Raw genomic sequence first — 22,233 nt, 5'->3', positions numbered from 1 at the left:
CACTACAATATTCTATGTTAATAAGCATTCTCAAAATCATGTATTTTAAGTAATAGATGCTCCTGCTTACAATTACAATTAACAAGCACAAAGGAGAGGGTATCCACATAGGATTATTCATGAAACTGAAAATACAGCTGACCTAACTTTAACAACCGTATTTCATGTGCATTTCAATATTCCCATTCATCCTATTCTGTTCAAAATATGTAAACATTGGCATAGTGGTTAAACAAATTTTATGCTGCAATGATTTCCTATATATTGGATTTAGGAGAACAAAGGACTTTACGGATCTCTTCACCCATTCAGCTATTGCTCATGTTAATACAAGGAGAACCAACTATAGTGGAATTTGCACTGTTATATCATTTTTCAAATTGCAGTTCTAGACTGGTTATCTATGTGATCATAGGTTCTAACTGAGCAACTCTTACCCTTGCTATATGGGGTAAGAGTCTTTCAGTTAGAACCCACTTTTTTAAGACTGAGATTCCACACATGCAATCATATAATGAAGTTGACCACAATATTATGTAAGGAGAAGAGGAGAATGGGTTTATACCCCGCCCTTCACTACCCAAAGGTGTCTCAGTGCGGCTTACAAACTCCTTTCCCTTCCCCTCCCCCCAACAGACACCCTGTGAGGTAGGTGGGGCTGAGAGCTCTGACAGAAACTGCTCTTTTTCAAGGACAGCTCTTATCAGAGCTACGGCTTGCCCAAGGTATCCAGGTGCAAGTGGAGGAGTGGGGAATCAAACCCAGTTCTCCCAGATTAGAGTCCGCGCACTTAACCACTACACCAAACTGGTTCTCAGCCTGAACATCCAATCCATCTCCTTATGTAATGTGGAATGGATGCTTAGGCTTAAGTCTTATATGTTATATGGTCTCAATTTAGATCTTACTTGCCTCATATGAATATGGGTGATTTTTTATTTATAAGTTGCAAAGTAGCACTTTTCCACATTCTTATTTTCCTAGTTTGTCTGTTTCTGTTGCTTCAGAGGAAGGGGGGGTTCTGTTCTGGACATTTTGCTCCCTCTAGTGGTTGATTCAATATTACATTGCTTTATGTCCGGCATAAAAACCTGCAGTTTAAATTTGCAGGAAGATATGCCAGTAGGAGGTAAGTTCCTTGCAATTACCAATGCCTTTGCAGGTTGTTGTGATTGGAGTCCCTGAGGACTGAAGTTTGTATGCTACAATCTCAAGTTTAACAGAGTTTTAATCAGTTTTTTAGGGATGCCAGTCAAAGCTTTTTAAACTTATACTGGTGGATTACTGAAACAAGCAGTGACACCTTCTTTCATAGAATACAGACAAGTGAGGTTTTACTACTTTTAAGGGTATAAGAACCACACCTTCCATAAGAGGAATTTACATGTAGAATAATCTGCTGGGAGGTATGAATGATAGAGTAAATAGTGACAACAATCACATAATTCTGTACAGTTGCTTGAAATTGAAGCTTCTCTTGACAGTAGTGTTTTTAACAAAAAAATTTTGTATTGACTAATTCTTGTTATTTATGTCACTGTCATTTATAATACTTGTTGTCCTTCATCTCTGAGTTTATCTGAGGAAGAGAACCTACTTCAAAACAGAATCAGTACTGGATCCCCATAATAATTATACATGCTGTGTAGATTCCTCATCTATGTTGATACTATGTTGTTCAACCTTTGGTTATGAGGGTTTTTTGTCACTGTTGTTATGTAATAACAATCATATCAAATTGTTCAATCTCATCTCAATTTGTACAACTATAATAGTTGGTATATCTGGTACAATGTAAAAATAATCATTCAGGGTTTTTTTTTTTAGGATTTAAGGCCCCCTAACCAACAGACCATCAGCGAGGCCAGTCGAGGGTCTTGCAAACTACAACATACCCAAGAATCCTCTGCCAGATAATTAATGAACGCAAACCAAGCCAGATGCCATATTTAAAAAAACAAAACAAAACACTACCTTTAACCAAGGACAGCCCTACCATTCTCCATGACACATTTGCCCTTTTAGTTACACAGGCCAAGTTAAGTCAAAGGAGATAATAAGAATGCTTTCATCTGAAAGTTTTGTGCAGCTTCCACCAATAGAAGGTACCTCGCAGCCAATTACCCCAAATATGCAGTTTCCATAATATAAAAACCACAGTCATAGATCCTTATTTTCAGTGCACCACCTTACACAGCAGGGGCATTTGCAGTATGAATGCCGACATTTGTTCTGATGACCATTGTAAATTATCATCATTTTACTAATATGAGCTGGGGAGCTCTGCAGGCAATCCTGAACATACCTCTCCCTTCCAATAGGTATCACATTCAATACACATGTAAAGTGCACGTGTGAAGTGTGACTCTGGCATAGACTCTACACAGACTAGACCATAAGTGAGGCACCCTGTATTTTGTAGTCTAGTGTCAGGGAATCAGCAACAGTGTGATTCCTGACCTGTTGTAGGCACCACCAATTACATGGGCCTGTTATTCTTTTTGCATTGTGTCTCTATTTTGTGCCTTCCCCTAACACACACACACACAAAAAAAACTTACTTAGAGGGGACTGGAATTCCATGACTCTGGCATAGACTCTACACAGACTAGACCATAAGTGAGGCACCCTGTATTTTGTAGTCTAGTGTCAGGGAATCAGCAACAGTGTGATTCCTGACCTGTTGTAGGCACCACCGATTGCATGAGCCTGTTATTCTTTTTGCATTATGTCTCTATTTTGTGCCTTCTCCTAACACACACACGCACACACACACACAAACTTACTTAGAGGGGACTGGAATTCCACTGGCATCAAAAAGTTTTAGAAATGCCCAGCCACAACTTAATTCTCCTCTTTCACCTGTTGACTAGAAAATGTTGAATGAATCTGATTATTTCATGAGCAATCCAGGTCTTGTGCCCACAAGCATATCTCCATACCCATGCTAGTCCAAGTAGCTACTGAAAAGCAGTGGCAGACTCCTCACTATCCTCCCCATTCTGTCTCCCAGCAAGAAATGCCTACTTGGCACTCAAAGCATGGAGGTTTTAATAATACAAAGAGAAGTGGCTAGAAGGAGAGGTGATTGGTCTGCTGGCTGCTACTCAGTGTTTTCCCATTGCAGTCCCCGTGGTTTAGGTCTTTGCTACAGATAACAATTAAACAAAGCACCAGATTCCGAGGCCTGCCATTCAGAGAAAAACAATCTGTAAATCCTATCACATGATATTACTTTGCGTATTTATTCCGATTCATGATGTTTAAAATTTTAAATGATTGGCAGTGCAGCACCAAGCAGAGTTACACCTTTCCACTTCATTGAGGTTAATGGGCTTAGACGGATGTAACTCCATTTAGGATTGCAGTATGGGAACCTTACTTACTTCTGCATATGCACATTTACAAGGAGGCTGCCAGATCACTCCCTGGGAGGGTGACATATTTAAAAACATACTAGTTTCTATGGGAGTATAATGTTCTATTATTTAAAGTTTCAAATTACTGGGAATCTTCTTTCTGAATATGCACATTTGCAATGAGGCTGCCAGATCCTTCCACAGGAGAATGGCAAAGAATGTTTTTTTTAAATGCCAGTTTCCATGGGAGGTTGACATTCTTTTAATACTGAAGCCAACTCATGCTTCATTCCTGTGGATTATGAGGAAGCTAAACCCTTTGTATGAAGAATATCAACATACAGACTGTCATCTAACACAGTTCCACACAATGAGTCACACCCATAAACTTACATTGCGAATGTACGTGATTCCAAGTTCAAATAATATACCAATGTCTGGAGATGGAGAATTGGATCTAACAAAACAATCTCCATCAAGCAGGCACGGTAAGATGCCAGTGATCTACAATTTAAAAAAAGAAAAGAAAAAAGCAGATATAACACATTTGCTTTCCAGAGTCTCTTAAGAGATTGTGAGAACACTGTCATTTTTCTTGTTTACTTTCAAATGGAATAATCAAACAGATATAAGAATCATCATCATGCAGCATCTTTTCACACCACATTGCTTTGCAGAAATGTATTTATTTACTTCCTAATACTAAGCTCTTGACAAGTTACACAATTAGGACCAAATTATATTGAAATATAATTATCAGACACTGATTATTGACAGTTCCCAATCATTCACCATTAAAATACAGCTATCAGACACTGATTATTGACAGTTCCCACTGAATTGCTAGTCTAAATTCTTCTCATCCTGGAGTATTCTCTCCTTTATTCAGCTCTAAATAAGTGCTCAAAATGAAGCTGAACTAACCATTGATAAAAAGGAGTTGGGTGGTACCCTAAAAGATTTATTGTGGTATAGGCTTTCATGGACTAGAATCTTACTTTGTCAGATTCATGAAGTGCATTCTCAGTTATACACTGGATAGAGGAGAAAAATCTAAGTGAGGTGAAAAAGCAAATAAATACAAGTCTGTGACATTTCTATGGAAGGCTCAAGTGTATGTAAAATACGCACAGTGGCCATTCACAACGGCAATCATAGATGGATAACACAATGTTTCTGGACGTGCTAGTAAGTTTAAAACATGAATTGTGATTGAAATAGTGCCATACTTCCTGATGAATTTCATTTCCAAAGTTTCACAATGGAATCTCCCTTTGAATGGCCACTGTTATCTTATATCCAACTGAGCTGTGCATGGAAATGTCACAGACTGCACCTCTTTTATTGCATTGTCTTCTGACCCCACTGTTTGCAATTTTTCTCTTATTCAATGCATGTGTGCGTGTGTGTATACACTAACTAAGCAGACACTTCATATACTGAGGAAATGAACTTTAATTCACAAAAGCTTATGCCACAGTAAAACTCAAGCTGCCAAACTTCTTTTTCGTTTGTGTTTTTACTGCAAAAGAGCTACCACCCTGGAATTTGTAACTAATCACAGAAGATTAGAACCTGTTCAGCTCCCTCTAGTATGTCAACACACTCCCTCTATTGCACAAATTCTGACAAACTAAGGGTAAAACTAGGTGTGACAAAAGCATATGGCTGCTGCTGAAAATAGCAATCCTGCATTGCTTTCCCCTTCCATAATGTGCAGTGATGAAAATGCATGATGAGATCCCATCACATCATGTATTTCCCCATACCCACTCCACATCACTGACTGTCATGGACTGACAGCCAGCCAGTGTGACATCTCTATTAAGACATCTTGCAGGGAAGAAGAGGGGGAATTCAATGTAGGACTGCCATTCTCAGCAGCCACCCTGTGCTCTTCATCTAATTGGGAGACAAGATCTGCAAGGGCAAAAATCAGGGTCTTTTTGGTTGTAAACGTCCCTCCCAAGATATCCTACCTAAGCCTGACTCTGCAGTCTTTACACTGTCATCCTAAGCAGAGTTACACCCTTCTAAACCCACTGACTTCAGTGCACTTCAAAAGGTGTAACTCTGCTTGGGATTTATATATTTGGAATATTTTATGCCACCTCCCCAAGAAACCTGCCTGATGGTAAGAAGAAACAAAGATTTTAATTTCAAAGGCCTTTCCCATTTCAGCAATGACACAGTCTGCCAGAGCTGGCTGTTAGCCTGATCACTAGTGAGATTTTTTAGATGCAATTGTGGTGACTACACTGCATGTTTAATTTATTTCAGGGATTTATATGGCACTTCTCCAGAGATCTGCTCAAGGCAGTTCACAAGTAAAACTGATAAATAACATAAAACCACCAACATAAAAGATCAGTATTAAAAATAAACCATGGGCATAAAAGCAGCATAAAACAACTGAGCAACACACAACAATCCTCTGACCCCCGATACAACTAAAAAAAGATAAAACCCCTTAGTTGAATGCCTAAGTAAAAATGTTTGTTCTACCACCTAAAAAACAGTCAGGGAGGCACCAGGCCATCCTCAAGGGGGAGGGCACTCCAAAGGCAAGGTGCCACTGCAGAAAATGCCTTGTCTCTAGCTGCCCCCTGTCTCACCTCTGCAGGCAAGGGGCACAGAGAGCAGGGCTTGGAGGCGGATTTGAACTCACAGTCTAGGGACTCTTTGGGCGGGTATCAGCCTGCTCTGCATTAGCTTTTAAATAAAAAATATTGAAACAGAAAGGACAAATATTACTTGATTATAGTGTCACATATGGGCAATAATATAAATTCTATAAAATTTGACATAGAAAAATCTCAGATCTTCATTTGGATGTCTTCTTGTCTTTATGCTTCTTCTTCTTTTGCCAGGGGATTTTTACCTTATAAGATCTGGGGGCAGCAGCTCCCAGGTCAGAATCAAAGTCAGAGTCAAGGATTTCACCCAAGGACACCGAAGTAGAAGAGGAACTGTCAGTTGCTGACGCCTGATGTTTGCTGTTTCCTTCTGTCGCCTTCTCTTCCTCTGCATTCTTTCTTTGTTTTGTCAGAGTTTGATGTTGCTTCCGGAATGATTCTGCTTTAGAGAGAGTGTCAATCTTTTCCTTCTTCTCTTTGTAGTTGAATATAAGACCTTCTGGTAAAATCCATCGGACATTGTGCTTTTGAAGAAATGTTGCAATATTTCTGTATTGCTTCCTCTTCTTACATATTTCAAATGGAAGATCTTTGAGTATTTTTATCTCTTCCTCTTGAATTTTTAATATTGTGCCAATAGATGCTTTAAGTATCAAGTCTCTTGTTGATCTTTTTGCAAATTTAACAAATATTTCCCCTGGAAGATTGTTTTTCCCCACAAACTCTGAATAGGTTCTATAAATCATGTCTATATCCGCTTGCAATATTTCAGGTTTGCTGTTGATCAAGGGGGCCAATGCTTCACTTATATTTCAGGTCTGCTGTTGATCAAGGGGGCTAATGCTTCATAAGATTTCTCTTAAATTTTCATCTTTTTTTTCCAGTACCCCTTGGAATCTTAAAACATATAAGGATCTTTCCACCTGTAATTGTAGTAGTTGTTGTTTTTCAAAAGCTCTGTTTTTATCTGTGATGTCCATTCTTTGGTCCATTTCTTTGGTTTTAGTTTCAACCTTTTTAAGCTTTTGGGCCGTCTTTTCTGATTTTACTTTAGTCTCCTTCAAGTCCTTCTGCAAATCATCACATTTCTTGTTGAGATTCGTCAGCTGATCCAGCAGGGAGCGCAAGGCTTCAGAAATCGTACCAGTTATATCAGTGGTATTTTCCGGTCTTGTGACCGGTGATGCTGTGCTGGCAGTTCCTGTGGTGACTTTGCCTCTGGGTGCCATTTCCCCCATCTCGCTGCAACATTGTTTACATTAAGTTGAAAGTTCTTAAAAGTTCTAAGGTTTTCTCTGCAATGAATATCAGGTCCCGCTGCATTACGATTAAGTTGGATGGGTTTCTAACAGCTAAGTATTGGCTTGCTTCCCATTTCGCTGCTTTTTACGCTGTAGGGTAGGGTTCTTCCTCCGAAGAGTTCCCCCCCTTTTCTCTACGGAGCTTTGCCATCTCACTGTCAATTCTTCCACCCACTTCGTGTTTGTCTTTATTTTGAAACTCACTTTTTTAGTCGCTCAATATCTTCCCATAGGGAGAGTCCTTTTTGCTTAGGTTCTTGCACACTCTGGTCTGGTAAATGTCTCTGGTCACCATTGCTGGCCTCGGGACCACAGGACCTTTAGGAGCTAAAAAGAGCCTCAATCCCCAAGCCGCGGCTTTGGGAATGGCTCCTTCAGTGCTCCAGGCTAGAAGCCCTCTATAAGGGCTTCGGGGACTGAAAGCGTCCGATCCCCCTCCCTGCCTCCCCGATCCGAAAGCGCACCCATCAGAGCTCGATGGGATGCATTCATTCGTGAGTCGCCAAAACTGGAAGTCCAACCTAACCTGGCATTTTTGTCTGCTTCCTGCTTGTTTGTCCTTTATTTTCTCCTGAGCCACCTCTGCAACACACATTCTGATATGCCTCCTCATAGTTGGTTAGTTTCACTTTAGTTGGTCATTTATTTTACTGACCATTTTACACAAAGCTTTGGGTCTTTCAAAGAAAGGGAAATCTAGTCTTAAGCTAACAAATAAAATTCACAAACACAGATGGAAGTGACAAGGTAGGGTTGGGACCAATGCTCCCTCTAAGCTGTGGAGTCTTGTGAGCAAAAATTCTATTTTGTGAGCTACTGGCATTAAAGTTGTGCGCGAGCGCCTTGGCTACTGCATCAATAAGTTTGCTCTGGAGCCATCTTTCCTGAGCTAAAACAAAAATGTGTGAGCTGGAGGCTAAAAAACTGTCAGCTAGCTCACACTAACTTGGCTTAGAGGGAACACTGGTTGGGACAGACTAGGTTCTGCACTCTTGAACAAAGACTGAAGAGTCATATGCAGATATACTGACAGATTAAAAATATGGCAATGCTTTCTGTGCGCTGGATATCCTTGCATTAACAGGTTAACAAAAAAAATGGATCTACTATATTATGGTACTATAAAGGAACATTTACATTTGGTCACAGGTCTGTTTAGGAGCCTCCTTTAAAAACTGCTGTTTTTCCTTCCAGCTTTCACCTTCTGGATTTTAAGACTGATCCAGAGACAAGGTTGCCACCTACTGAATAACTGATGCCACTTCCTTCCTCTTCTATACAGTGCATTATCATTTATTTAGTAAAAACAAATATAATCAATACTATTTGAGATTTGGTGTTGCAAAAGCTGATAATAAAAGAATATTATGGCTGCAATCCCAAGAAACTTTCCAGGGAGTATACCCCATTGACTAAAATGGTACTTACTTCTGAGTAGACTTGCTAAGGATTGCTCCCCATAGCACTTACATTAACTCCACCTGGTGTCTGAGACAAGTCACCACATGTCTTGATACACTGCAGTTCATGCATCATGCAAAATTTACAATACCAAATCAGTGTATAATCTCCTCTGCATACATACCCGTGGAGAAAAAATCCATGTTTTGGGATTTTTAGGTTGCCATGTAGCTCTGACTGTATGAATGTTACTCAGAACCTAAAATGAGAAGCAGTAGCACCAGAAAAGATTGTTACAATGTAAATTTGAGTTTAACAATATAGATTAAGAAAGTGAAAAATGTAAATCTGAGTATAACAATGTAGATTAAGACAGTGAAGAGGAAGCTAGTCCAACTATTTCAATGCAAAATCAACATCTGATTAGATCAGCCTTTTCCTTCTGCAGCTCATGGAATTTCGATAACCAGCAATGCAAACCCACCCTTTTATAAAAGGTCCTTTCAAGTCATTTTGTGGCAGACACCCACGCAAATCTTGGTCTTATTAATGACATGATACCTCTTTGAGCTGATGAGTCAGGACCCAAACATGCCTCCTGAATCTAAATGACTTGCCCTCTAAACTATCCAAAACACTCAGTTGGAGTGAAACATCTAATACACTCTGACTTCATTTTCCCACAGTGGGAAAAAGATTATGTTAAACCTTCTCGTGAAATAGTTGGTCCTTAAAGAAAGAATTTGAGCAACTAGAAAGTTCACAGGCTTCCTTCCAATTTTAAGAAACACCACAAAGAAGGAGCACCATACAAGCCACCATGGTGCAGACATTGCTTCATTAAAGGGTTAGATGACACACATGCCAAGATAACTCTGGAGTGAGGGTCCAGTGCTCAACTGGTGTTCTTCAAACTTTCTACGTCATTAAATATCACCCATTTATTCAACTGTGTAGTTCTTTTGTTATGCGGTCTGAATCTCACACACAATGACTGTAAATCTACCCTAATATACCAAAAGACAATTAAGTAGACACATCTTTCTCCTTCGTAAATCTGGACAATGTATTGCAAAGAATTCAAGTTTTAACTCCTTGAGTTAACTGACTTGTAAAACTTACTCTGTTACCATCAAAAAGACAAAGTCGAACATGCCTACTGAGGACCTGTATGCTCAGTCCAGGAAAGGGAATTGCTTTACAGTTCCATAGTGTCAAAATCAGTGATATCCGAGTTGGCCTGGACTGAATCTGAAAGGCAGACAAAACACCAGAACAGGACATTATGACTCCATGATGTTCCTAGCTACCGAATCATTTCTAGGAATTTTGACAGGTTTTTGTCTTCTCTTAGTAAGGCTGTATTTTATGGTTAGGCAACATTCCTAATTTATAAGAGCCACATGCCATCAACTGCTTTACTATTTGTGCGATTTAGAAGGCACGTTCCTGAAAAAGCACGTGAAGGTAAGCATGCACACAGAATATAAAGGGACAGCATACTTTACTATTTGTGCGATTTAGAAGGCCCCTGGCCTTCCTGAAAAAGCATGTGAAGGTATGCATGCACACAGAATATAAAGGGACAGCAACTAAAAACTCTCATACTGTTGGTTCTGCTAGGGGAGATGCTGTCTGGCAAGCAAAATCACATATGTGTGCATATTCACACTCATGCACCTTTACCTCCTACATGTCCATTTTACTTCTGCTTTTTCTGCCAATAGTTGCATGCAATCAACACGACCCACAAACAAGTTCAATCAGTATCATCTGTACTCGCTCTTAAGACTAAACATGAGTCCATGAAAAGTTGGTTTGTGCTAGTTCATATAACCATATGACTTCAAAGAATTAAAAACAATGGAACCAAACTGTTTAAAAATCCATGGCCAAGTTCTCTCTACCACCGGACTAGGATTCTGTTGGTACAATGCCCTCCCTCGCTACCTAACAGTCTCCCTGCCAGAGCTGACAGAGGTGGTCTTGGGGATGGTGTTAAGGACCACTAAGCTGGTTGTCCTGGGGGACTTCACCATTCATCCCAAGGCTGTCTTGTTAGGAGCAGCTCAGGATCTCATGGCCTCCATGACAACCACAGGCATCTTCTTTGTCTTTGTGACTTCAAGAGAAAGTACTTACAGTGCCTTTCTCAGAGTTCCATACTAGATCTTGGAAAGCAAGCTTTGAAGGTGTGAGCTCAGGTTGCAGGAAGTAATGGGCTCGAAACTGAACTCCTAGAAGAATAAAGTGTACTATTTAATAAATTATTTGACCTCTGGACTGCAGCAGTAGTTCAATTATAAATTGATATCCATGTCCTGAACACACTGACAGTTTTATTGATTCCAGAATATTTTCCAAGCCACACTTTTCAGGGTTTTTTACGAATTGAGGAGCAGCAACCTCAGGTTTGTCACAAAGGTATACACATGAGAGGGAGTCAAAGCTAACCTATGTTTCCTGATGAAAACATAATGGACACACGACACACATGAAACTTCCTTCTACTGAGTAAGACAACTAGTCTATCAAGGTCAGTATTGTCCACTCTGACTGGTGTGAGATATACATTGCAACCCCCCACTGTTCTGACAGGCTTCAGCTAAATTTGGGTTAAGTTTTAAATGTCTTTCAGGCCAAAAGCCATTGGGCCTGCAGAAGTAAGTTCACAGAGAGGCAGGTAGGGTTTTGATCACCATGTCCCAGTACAGAAGCTGAAAATATGCAAAAGCAGAAGATGAAGTAAGTTCACAGAGAGACAGGTAGGGTTTTGATCACCATGTCCCAGTCTCCTGGATTCTATTAGACATTACTTCTAACACTGGCCGCAGCTCTCCAGGATCTCAAGTAAAGGTCTTTCATGTTCCTGATCTTTTTAAACGGCAATGCCAGGGAATGAAGCTGGGATCTCCTCCAAGCAAAGTTGATATTATTACCCCTGAGCCCCAGCCTCCTGCATGACGAGCTCCTAAATACAAACACATTCCACTGTACGAAAACATCCCACTGTAGCAGTGCCCACGTACAACTACAACTGCATTTCAAAGGAAAAGGTATTTTTAAATACGTTAAAAGATTAATACCAACACTGATTCTGAGAACCTAGAGACAAGACAATTGAAATAAACACCCACAGACTTAGCATCAGTGATTATATTATCCAATTCCAGCCCCAGTCACCCCCTACAATTCCTAAGGGAAACTGACCTCACAATTTGGAAACTCTGGCTTCCGTGAAATAGCTTTGCCAGACTCCTACCTTCTTCCAAGAGTTGTGCGAGTGTTGAGGGTCGAAATCCAGCTGGAACTGCTCCCATAGTGGTCAGTGCATCTAAAGTATTATTCTGTTCAGAAAAGAAGTATTTCAGCTGTTACTGCCTCTAGAGTATATGTTCACGTCCGTCACCACACTAATCTGCCAGTTTTAGGGCTAAAAGATCACTGAATGCCAAGTCTTCTAAAGCACAAATGTTTGAGAAATCCTGAGTTAAGTGGATGAAACACAGCTTTTGGTTTATAGAAAATCAAACTAATAGCAAAATGGGTCTTAGCAAAAATAATTAATGGCAGCATGTAAATAATAAGCACAAACTAACCTCTGTTATAGCCTTTTTCACAGCACTCCAGTGTGAGTCTGTTCTGGTGTAAAAAATGTCATAGAAGAAAACAAATTAATATATTGCAGGTGTACCAGCCTGTAAATTATGACATAATGTGTTTGTTGATGGATTGCTGAAGTAGTATGTTGGGTGAATGTCCCAGTGGAGAACACCAACCAATCTGTATTCTGTCCAAGACCAGTTGAAAATAAGATTCATACCTTTAAATGTATGGTGGCTAATGCTGCAATCCTTTGCATTCTACCTGGAAATAAATCTGTTAATTCAGTGAGAGACTTACTTCCAAGTAAACATGCAGAGAACTGGGATAAACATTTCCTATTGTACTGAGTTCACTACTTGATCCAGACGTTTGCTAACTTCAGAAATTGATCCAAATAGCTGCTAAGAACCCTTCTTCACATGTTATCTTCTTGGCTATCTGCTCCCAATGTATTCCAGTCAATATTGGTTATTGTACGCACCCCACCTTATTTCCTGTATTCTTTTCCATAGATGTTCTACCACTTTTGTTTGAACATGTCCTAAGAGAACTGAGATAGACTCTATGGGTTTTCCACTAGTGAAAAAGGGAGAAAGGGATCTTCTTTGACCACCAAAAAAGCTATTCCTGGGGATCATGGGACCTGAATGGACATAAGCTACTGGGGACTATGATAAGAATGGGAACTGAGCAAGATTGAATGAAAAAGCTGGCTGGATCAAATGCCGCACTTTCACACTACTGCATGCAGTGAGTTAATATTTTGATCCCTTTGTTTCTCCAAAGCTATTGCTTTCCTATTTTACAAGAAAATGCTCAAATCAGAAACAAATACTTTTGTTTTCTTAACATGCAGCCTTCAGTACTACACCTAAGCACTGGTCTGATTTTTGTGGTACAGAAGTTACTCATGTATTTATTTTTGTTCAGTACTAGACAAATTTCAGATATTGAAGAAAATCAAATTTAAGCATATTTTCCATTTCTCCCTGGAGTTCTTCTTGTTCATGACTCATATAAATTGTTCTTCACCAATCCAATCAATTCAATACCAATCCAAACGGTCTGTACTGGAACCCATTTAATTCTGCCACTGGCTTTACCCAACTTCTACATATGATAAAGTAAATTGTAAATAAAAATAATAATGGAAAAGATGGAGAGAAGCTGAAACTAGCAAATGTTCAACTGGGAATGGACAGCCTACGCAAGACTGATTCTGCACTGAAGAAGCCCCTATCACAAAGAATAAGCTAATAATATTAGCATACATAAGTGCGTCATGTCGCAAGTGACTTAAGGAAGCGAAAAGCAGAGGTGCTTTGCCATTGCCTTCCTCTGCAGAATAACCCTTGGTGGTCTCCCATCCAAGTACCAATCCTGCTTTAGCTTCTGAGATCTGACAAGACTGGGCTGTACCATCCCATTCACCATCCCCCATATGTGTGTACTCCAAGCCATTTTCTCTTTACCTTTTCAGAATTTCAACTCCCCCGGCTGTTTCATCTGCCACCTCTATGTCTTCTTCTGTTTCCTCATCACTTGGTCCTTGGCCCATTCCTTCTTTGTCATAGACCTGCAAAGTTAACACACTAAAGTGGTGAACCACATTGGATCTTTATTTCTTATAACTGATAAAAAGAAGATCTGACTAACTAGGGCAGTCTAGTGGCCAAGATGTCCACACAACTACACAGACCAAGAGGAAGAGTGATGATAGCCAAACACGGGCTGCAGAGTCATGCTGCCTCGTCACAGCCTGCCCTGGAGCAATTCAAAGCACTGGGGAACAAGGTATATGCTCTGTGATATGCTGGTCCAAAAGGAGAGAGTGCTACATTTTAGTGACTAGAAGGACATTTCTGCTTCTTGGTATACTACTGATATTTATTTACAGATTCCTTAATAAGTCACCACCCCACTACATTTTAGTGAATAGAACGTTTCTTCTTCTTGGTATACCTCTGATACTTATTTACAGATTCCTTAATAATAATGTCTCCACTCCACTATCTTGTGGGTAATTCTTGAGAGAATTAAGTCTCTGGGAGTATGCCCTGACTGCAGGGGTCGTTTCGTAGAAAAAGAGCTAGGGGAACTCATTAGCATAACTCATTAGCATATGCCACACCCCCTGACTTCACCAGCAGTGTGTCATAAGGCCACACCCCCTGACATCACCAGAAGTGTGTCATAAGGCCACACAGGAAGCAACTTACCCTGCATCTTCTCCTGCCTCCTCCTGGCTGAATGAGGGCTGGAAGCGGGGCGGCCAGAAGCAGGGGGCGGGGCTTCGTCATGTGCCCCCCCATACCTCACCCGGGGGAACTGCGATCCCCCACGATCCCCCCCGAAATGCCCTCTGCCTGACTGAACACTGGAGTGCAGCCCCATCATACAGGAGGCGGGCAGTTTGCACACATTCTGGGGAACTCCTGGAACAGAGCAAGTTCTATGTATGTTGGCAGCTGCCCTTCCTTCTGGGCTGTGAGGTCAACAAGGGGAACTCAGATAATGGCACGCTGGCATTCCCATATCACTGTGTAGGTTTTCACAGCAGACCAAAAGAGTGCTGTCATATGAAGGCAGACAGATGCTAAGATAAAGGCAGACAAGTCTAAGTAAACAGAAAAGAAGGCAAAAGCACACTCACTGTCAGATACGTTTTAGGCACAAGGCCACTCTCCCCTTTGGAGTTTTTAGCCAGCCACCAGCCATCAGGCTTTTTGTCAGTTATACAAAGCAACTCACCTTTCTGCAATACAGGAAAGGGAGAAAAGAAAACATTTTAATATTCAGTTGTTTAAAGAGAATGCAGCTGTTGTAAGTGCTAAATGCATTGCAACAGAAGCTATGTCATCTGATGTTTTCCAGCAAAAAAAAGTAGCCAGTTTTTATCATTTTATTTGGTGCTTGATAAAGCATATGACTGTAGAAGACACCACAGTTGAACAGGCAAATCTAAAGCACAGCAAACTGCTTGGCAACCCCTCTGAACAATACCACATACGAGAGACACTATGCTGAGATTCCCAAAAGAAAGCAGGCCATACTCATTTCATCTTAACAGAAATGTTTCCCTTGGACTGTAACAGAGCAGGACTGAACCCAGTATTGTTTAAGGCAAAGGGCAACATCAAGTACAACATCCTACTGCCCTCCATCTCTGTTCTATAGAGTCAAACTTTAATGCAACCAATAAACAGAACTCAGGGCAGGGCTACACAGATGACGTTCTGGTCTTGATTCTCATGGACTTCCATAAATACAAAATGGATCAGCTACAATCAGCAAGACCTGAAGTTTGCTCTGTTCCTCTTGCCAAGGATCTGTGGTCACCAGGGACATATTTAACACTTACCTGAACTGTATCCCAAAATACACAGTTTCTCTTTTTCTTATAAGAAGGAATGGTAGCTATTTGTTATATGGGAAACATAAGGAACTACATTTGGGGAAACACTTTAGTGGACTAAAACCTGAACCCTATTCCTAACCATAGGCAAGCCAGCCTCCGTTGAGAATGACTCCATAGGGGAAGGGCATTACTGTCACCTTTCACCTCTACACAGGTCCATCCAGTATAAAGACTCTTTCAGACAGTAATAATGATGGCAACCCAATTCTACAAACTAGCTTGCCTACAAATAATTTTGCTGGACTGGAAGCAACAACAGCTATGCCTGCACCAGTCTAAATAACCTGCAGAGCCAAGTCAGTGTGTCACACCTGTGTCAGTAGCACCATGCTGCTTTAGGAATACTGACAGAACATCATCTAACAAATTTGTAGCATATAAAAGAGAAGCATAATAACAGGAGTAAAGATTAGTCACTTACGTAACATCTATACCACACCCACTATAACAAATGGAAGATTAAAAAACCCCACAGTGCTTGGCAAACTGTGCCCACAGATTCTATGTTTTACTTGCTTTAAATGTCAGATCCCCTTCTTGCTGAGCAGTAAAATCACCAAGAGTGGTAAAATGTCTAATAGTTGAATCATCTCCTAGTTTGTTTTCTTCATCATCATCATCATCTTCATCATCATCTTCTTCTTCCTCCTCTTCCTCCTCCTCCTCATCTTCTGTACTTTCCTCATCACATTCTTCTTCTTCATCATCTTCAATATCCTCATTTTCCTGTTTTATCTTTGGGCTGGCTTTGCTTTTCTCATCTCTAGCCAAATAAGAAACAGAATAAACCATAACAGGTGCTTATTTTAAATGATCTCTGATATAAATACATGAGTCCTTCACTTTCTCTTTCTAGAATTACAAGAACCAGGGTTTGGAAAGGAGCCCTGAATTCATTTTAAATTCATTCAGATTTTCTTAGCAGTCTTATTTCCTAAACTCAAGACAGGTAACTATTAACAGTACATGATGTAGGGTTAGATATCTTCTAGACAGGACACACATGGGCCCTCACCAACTACCACTTCCCTCACCCCCTCTGGCTCCATTCACCCATCTACACCCTGCAGGAGTGGAAATCATGTTCTCTTTCTACTTGCGCCACTTCTTTTCCCTTTTCTACCACCAGACACACTGAGTCCTTGAGCTCACATAAAGCCTTGCAAGTAAAGAATTTTCTTGACCTCTCCCAAGCACTGAGCACAAGGTAGGTTGACCAATGCCTGGGAGAAAACACTAACCCCTTCTGCAGCTTCCCCAGCAGAGGCTTTGGTGTTGTATCATGGGTAATCCTGGAAACCCATAATGCTGCTCAACAGCTCACAAGGTCTTCTCACAAAATCTTAGCCATCAAAGCATTGGGGGGTGCATTTTCTTCTCCCCGCACTTTTTAAAAAATAGGCCTGAATGGCCATTAAACATAGACATAACACAGATGCAGTTAAAATCAATATATCTAACAGTCAACATGGCCCCATCTGTGGACACTTAAATCTGCAGATTGGGGGCATGTAAAGAGAAAGGAGGAGATTTTTTGATAAACTTGCAGGAGCTCCCAGGTTTGCAGAAAAATTGGGGGGGGGGAATGGAAAGGAAGTTAAAAACAAATAGAGAATATCAGCACAGGCACAGACGATGAAAACTTACTAGCAGCATGGAGGAGAGGAACCAGGCTAGCCCATATGTTCTGAGGCAGCCCAGTTCCACCTTTTCTCTGGAGGCTGGCAAGCTGGAAGGAGAAACAGAAGCCTCCCCCCATGAGGGGTCAGCACTTCAGGCAGACCAGGAGCAGGAGCCCCACCAGCTGCTCCAGCCAAGTAAGCAGCCAGATAATGGGGTGGGGCAAACATAAGCTGCCACACACACCGATTTGGCCAAAGGAGGGAGACCAGTAGCTGCTGTCACCCCCACTGCCAAGAGGGTGGGAACAGACAGGAGGGCGGGGAAGGCACAGAAGCTGCCACTGCTGTTCCCCCTCCGCCACTCTGTAAACTGCAGAGGGATGCCAATGTGGGCATGGAGGAAAGAGCTGAAAATGCTTCCCCTCCACCACCACAAGCCAGTGAATGGGTGAGTGCGCTAGGTGGGCAGGCAGTGAGGGGAGAGCAGGGGGAGCAGTGGCAGTGTTACTGGTTGGGCTGACTGCCTGGTGATTGACTTGGCCAGTGGGCAAGCAGAGGGGAAAACGGGATTTCCCACACACACACCATGTGTTTCGTAGGGTCCCTACTTGGATTTTTCTCATGCCCATCCATGACCATTATAGGAAAGTGTAAATATGGATTCTGAAAAACACCTATCCTTAAACTTGAGCAGACTGTGATATTCCATACTGACTATGAATTCCATATCCATTTTATTCTGCTTACACAATGGAGTCCTTCATCACATTTTCTCGGCTAAGGATCGAAGCAAGTTTTTCTAATTGCTGAGAAAGCGTCAACAATTGCTTTTCTTCTTCTTCTTTTCTCTGATGATAATTTCCCACAGGTGCAGGCTCATCTGACTGTAAGATCACAATACCGCACATTACTGTAACATTACGATTTTAACTGCATGTGATACAGACTGCATTCCTCGAGAGCATACTAATTACAGCCAATCATTCACATGGTCCCTTATGCCAAAAAAAGAACCCTGCCCTTTGCCTATGGGACACAGCTATCAACTGTTGTGTGGCATATGCAGCTTCCAAAGTCATATTCATGAAGCTTCATATCCCATATGTTATCTGCCCTGTATTTATAAAAATACAAATACAAAAGGCTAGGGCCAGACCAGGGTATATGCTGTATAATGCTCCCCTGAAGCTTATATAATTACTCTGCACTTCTGATCCAATCTATTTTGTGGAAAGCACCTAAAATACTTACCTTTTTCAGGTTCTGAAGAGTAAAAGCATTCTCATCAACAGACTTCTTCAGCTCCAAGCATCTACAATAAATACGAATCGTAAAGGCTGCATTTTTACATGCTAGGCACAACAGGAATAAAGTCTCCAATTTGGCATATGCAATTGTGCTTTAACAGATCAACCATGCAATTTGAACTCATGAACACATAGAGAGACAGACCACTGATCTATCTAGCTTAGCACTGCCTGCTCTGACTGGTAGCCACTGTCCATGTTTTCAAGCAAAAAGGGGCTTTCCCAGTAACCTGAACCAGGAACCACCTCCATGGCAAGAATGCAGTTCTACCACTGAGCCACAGCCCCTCCAGCTATCTGCTACTCACCTGGGCAGTTAGTTATCACTACAGAATTGCACTGCCCACCATAACACTGCACCATACTTTCTTGACTGGGGAAAGAAAGTGAAGAATTATGGCTGTTGATTATTGAGCTGTGCTCCCTGCTGGTACCCAGAGAGGAAAAGCTGAAAGTGGAAGCCACTCTAGTGTTTTGCTGTGTTTCCAGATCAAGTATATACAGCAGAATGTCTCATTTGCTCACTATTCTGGAGAATTTCAACAAGCCTCAAGAGAGACCCCTGGACAGAATATCAGTAATGTGAACTAGAAATTGCCTGTACATTATCAGTCAAGCCTGGCAGAGTCAAAGATGTCAGTATGTTTTCCAGGTGACTGTCCCTAAGAATTAGGTATACACATGTTTTTGTCAGAACCCACAGCCAACAACGAAGTACACGCATTCAGGAATGGTAATACTTTTATTGCAGAGCTATAGATGCAGTAACATAAGCACTGTTAAGAATGGCGGCGGCCCCCTGGGCATAATAGGATCCTCCCACGCGCGGGACAAAGCTTGGAAACTGTTAGGTAGCTAAAGCTGAGAACAACACTCTCCCACGGCACCTAGGGAAAACCCAGACAACACAACTCCCTCCTGCACATTTGTATAAATAAGCATTTCGGCGCAAAGCAGAAAAAGCACAGAAAGGAATGCAGTAGCAATTAACCAGACACAGACCGAGCTCCCCAACCCCCATGGCAGCGTAGCTGACAGTTTTATTGATTTGTGCAGGGGGGGATAAACCCACAAATACATTAGATAATAATCCAATTTTTTAAAAAAGTTATTGATTTACCTGATTGACTATGGAAGCCAAACATTTTTAGAAACTAAAAATCTTATTTATCTGTCTCCTCTCACGTGGTGGAAGTGGTATTGTAATCACCGATATGTAACTAGCAGCAACCTAATACAAGTGATGCTACTGAAAGTGACAGTGAAACCGAGGTACTCCAGTGATATTCAAGGAGACTTAAAGTCTGTTGAAATAGATGAGTGGACAACTACATCCATGGCATATCATGCACAGTTTCTTTGGTTGTGCTAAAATTAATGTGTGAATGGTTTTCAGTGCCATTAGATTTTTTTCCTTACATTTAAACAATGTAAGGGAAGTACATGCTGCATTGACTTGAAATTTTAACAAGCACCATCTCAGTAAAAATAATTTCCAGATAATGTTTGAATATGACATTCAAACCACACTTGAGGGTTTTTTCCTAATCAAATATTTTGGTCCAACTATTTCCTGCCATTGGGACAGAAAATTAAAATGAGATGCTTTTTAGATTTATGTACGAAATATAAGTTTAAACATAAATGTGATAAATCTGATTACACTCTATTTAGGGCATCAGATAATCTTCCAAACAGTTTAGTGAAAAGTTTTCCGTTTCCAAGTGTTTCTGTAAACCCACATGACTGGAAATATTTCAACAAATCTTGTTCATTACCTCCAAGAGGACCATTGTATTGAAATGTATTTGACTTTTTATACTTCATTGAAAATAAATTTTATTTGGCAACTGGATGAAGCTTAGCTCTTTAGTCCTCTGTCCCACAATACCTCCTGTCTGCATCTACAAACAGTCTCAAAGAATAGTCACCATACAAGTTTCAAACACACTCTTCAAACCTGATATTTATTTAGATGTAAACCTCACTGATGTTAATGAAGCCTACTGCCAAATAACTGCCGTTTAACAGAGCAATCTTAAGAGCACCTTCCTGGAGTAAACCCCATTAGATAGACATGAATAAGATTCTGAGTAGACCTGACATTTCTGTAAAATACTTTTTAGGTCCCCTATCTAATCCATTTACATCTGAAAAAAAGAACTAGCCCAAAGGAATTTTGAAATTACACATTACCTCTGGCTAAGGTTTTTCTTTGTATCAAGATCCATGGTTCCTGCTTTCTTGCTCTCTTGAAGCAAAGCACTCACCTAAAATATTTTACAAAGAAACATAAAGATCCACTTTGTCGAAGGAAAATAGTTGTACAACCTCATATATTTTCAAACATACATTCAGAAGAGTTAGAACTCCTATTTGCATTACCCCAAGCATAGGAATCAGCATCTTGTAGTGCATTTCCCATAGCTGAAGTGTGGGGGGCATCAGTTATGGGGTTTCTTTTCCTACAACAGTAGCCACCAGTGTCACAGTATAAGTAATGGCCTCAACTAATGCAGTGAGTTATATCAAACAGTATAATGAGCACAAGTGCATGAGATGCAGATTACCATGGAAAGTATAATGTTCAGAGTCACAATTAAAGGGAGGTCCACAATTAAAATTAACTTGACCAAGGGCTACACACTCAGATAATCAGACCTGCACACACGCCCCATGGCCTTCTGCTACACTGATAATGTATAATAACAGAAAGAAGAACACATTTTAGATGCTTATTATTAGTCTTTAAGAGGCTTCTACATGCAAAGTTCCCTCTAAGCTGTGGAGTCTTGTGAGCAAAAATTCTACTTTGTGAGCTGCTGGCATTAAAGTTGTGAGCAAGTGATTTGGCTACTGCATAAATTAGTTTGCTCTGGAGCCATCCTTCCTGAGCCAAGACGGAAATGTGTGAGCTGGAGGCTAAAAACCTGTGAGCTAGCTCACACTAACTCAGCTTAGAGGGAACACTGGTAGGGATGCCCCCGTTTACTGTGGCCGTGCCAGCACAAATCGTGCTGTGTCAGCGAATGGGCGCCAGCGAGGGGGGGATCTTTTGAGCCTCTCGTGCAAAAAGCCAGTCTTAGGTACGCCTGCACTAGGAATCTGCCTCACGCTCTTCTTTCTGCCCGTCGGGCCCTCTCAGCCACTGAGGCAGGGCAACGAAGCCCGAGAAGGCACCTGTTCCCGCAGTTCCCGGCCCCGACGCAGCGCATTCTGCAACGGACCCGTCCGGCCCCGACGCCCGGTCATTTTGTCGAAGCGGCGTGAGGTACGCGCTGCGCCTTGCACAGACGAGCACAGCCACGGCGGTCGCTACGGAGACGAAATGCTGCGGCGCCGGATAATAACGTCATTTAATGCGCCGCGAGAAATTACTCAGGGTAGCCACGTTACTGTAACAACGGAACGAGCTGAGCATAACTACATGTCCCAGGATGCAGTGGAGCTGCAAGACTGAAGGTCCATAGAGGAGAAAAACTACAAATCCCGACCACCTCAAGGAGAATTCGAGGGGGGGGGAATACAGGATGAACAGATTTTCGCATGCTAGTGGTACAGGCAACCTTTTTCTATTTCTGAA

At 41.3% G+C, this 22,233-nt stretch overlaps 1 protein-coding gene across 1 annotated transcript in view; it reads right to left on the bottom strand.

Moving 5' to 3' along the window:
- NPHP1 (nephronophthisis 1 (juvenile)) overlaps window positions 1-21,902 on the bottom strand; it is a 42,253-nt gene extending 20,351 nt beyond the window's left edge. Inside the window, exons 1-14 of the mRNA XM_015416133.1 lie at window positions 21,831-21,902; window positions 21,756-21,788; window positions 18,595-18,657; window positions 18,091-18,227; window positions 16,238-16,463; window positions 14,953-15,058; window positions 13,776-13,863; window positions 12,297-12,339; window positions 11,960-12,044; window positions 10,840-10,934; window positions 9,820-9,948; window positions 8,882-8,956; window positions 3,753-3,863; window positions 2,787-2,869 (exon numbers count right to left, since the gene is read on the bottom strand). Of these exons, the coding sequence (XP_015271619.1) occupies window positions 2,787-2,869; window positions 3,753-3,863; window positions 8,882-8,956; window positions 9,820-9,948; window positions 10,840-10,934; window positions 11,960-12,044; window positions 12,297-12,339; window positions 13,776-13,863; window positions 14,953-15,058; window positions 16,238-16,463; window positions 18,091-18,227; window positions 18,595-18,657; window positions 21,756-21,788; window positions 21,831-21,902 (1,346 nt within the window). The remainder of the gene's footprint in view (window positions 1-2,786; window positions 2,870-3,752; window positions 3,864-8,881; window positions 8,957-9,819; window positions 9,949-10,839; window positions 10,935-11,959; window positions 12,045-12,296; window positions 12,340-13,775; window positions 13,864-14,952; window positions 15,059-16,237; window positions 16,464-18,090; window positions 18,228-18,594; window positions 18,658-21,755; window positions 21,789-21,830) is intronic.
- Window positions 21,903-22,233: the final 331 nt, after the last annotated feature.

Source organism: Gekko japonicus, unplaced genomic scaffold (assembly GCF_001447785.1).
Source record: "Gekko japonicus isolate JY-2015 unplaced genomic scaffold, Gekko_japonicus_V1.1 scaffold339, whole genome shotgun sequence".
Lineage (NCBI taxonomy): Eukaryota > Metazoa > Chordata > Lepidosauria > Squamata > Gekkonidae > Gekko > Gekko japonicus.
This window is presented reverse-complemented; position numbering and strand designations above follow the sequence as displayed.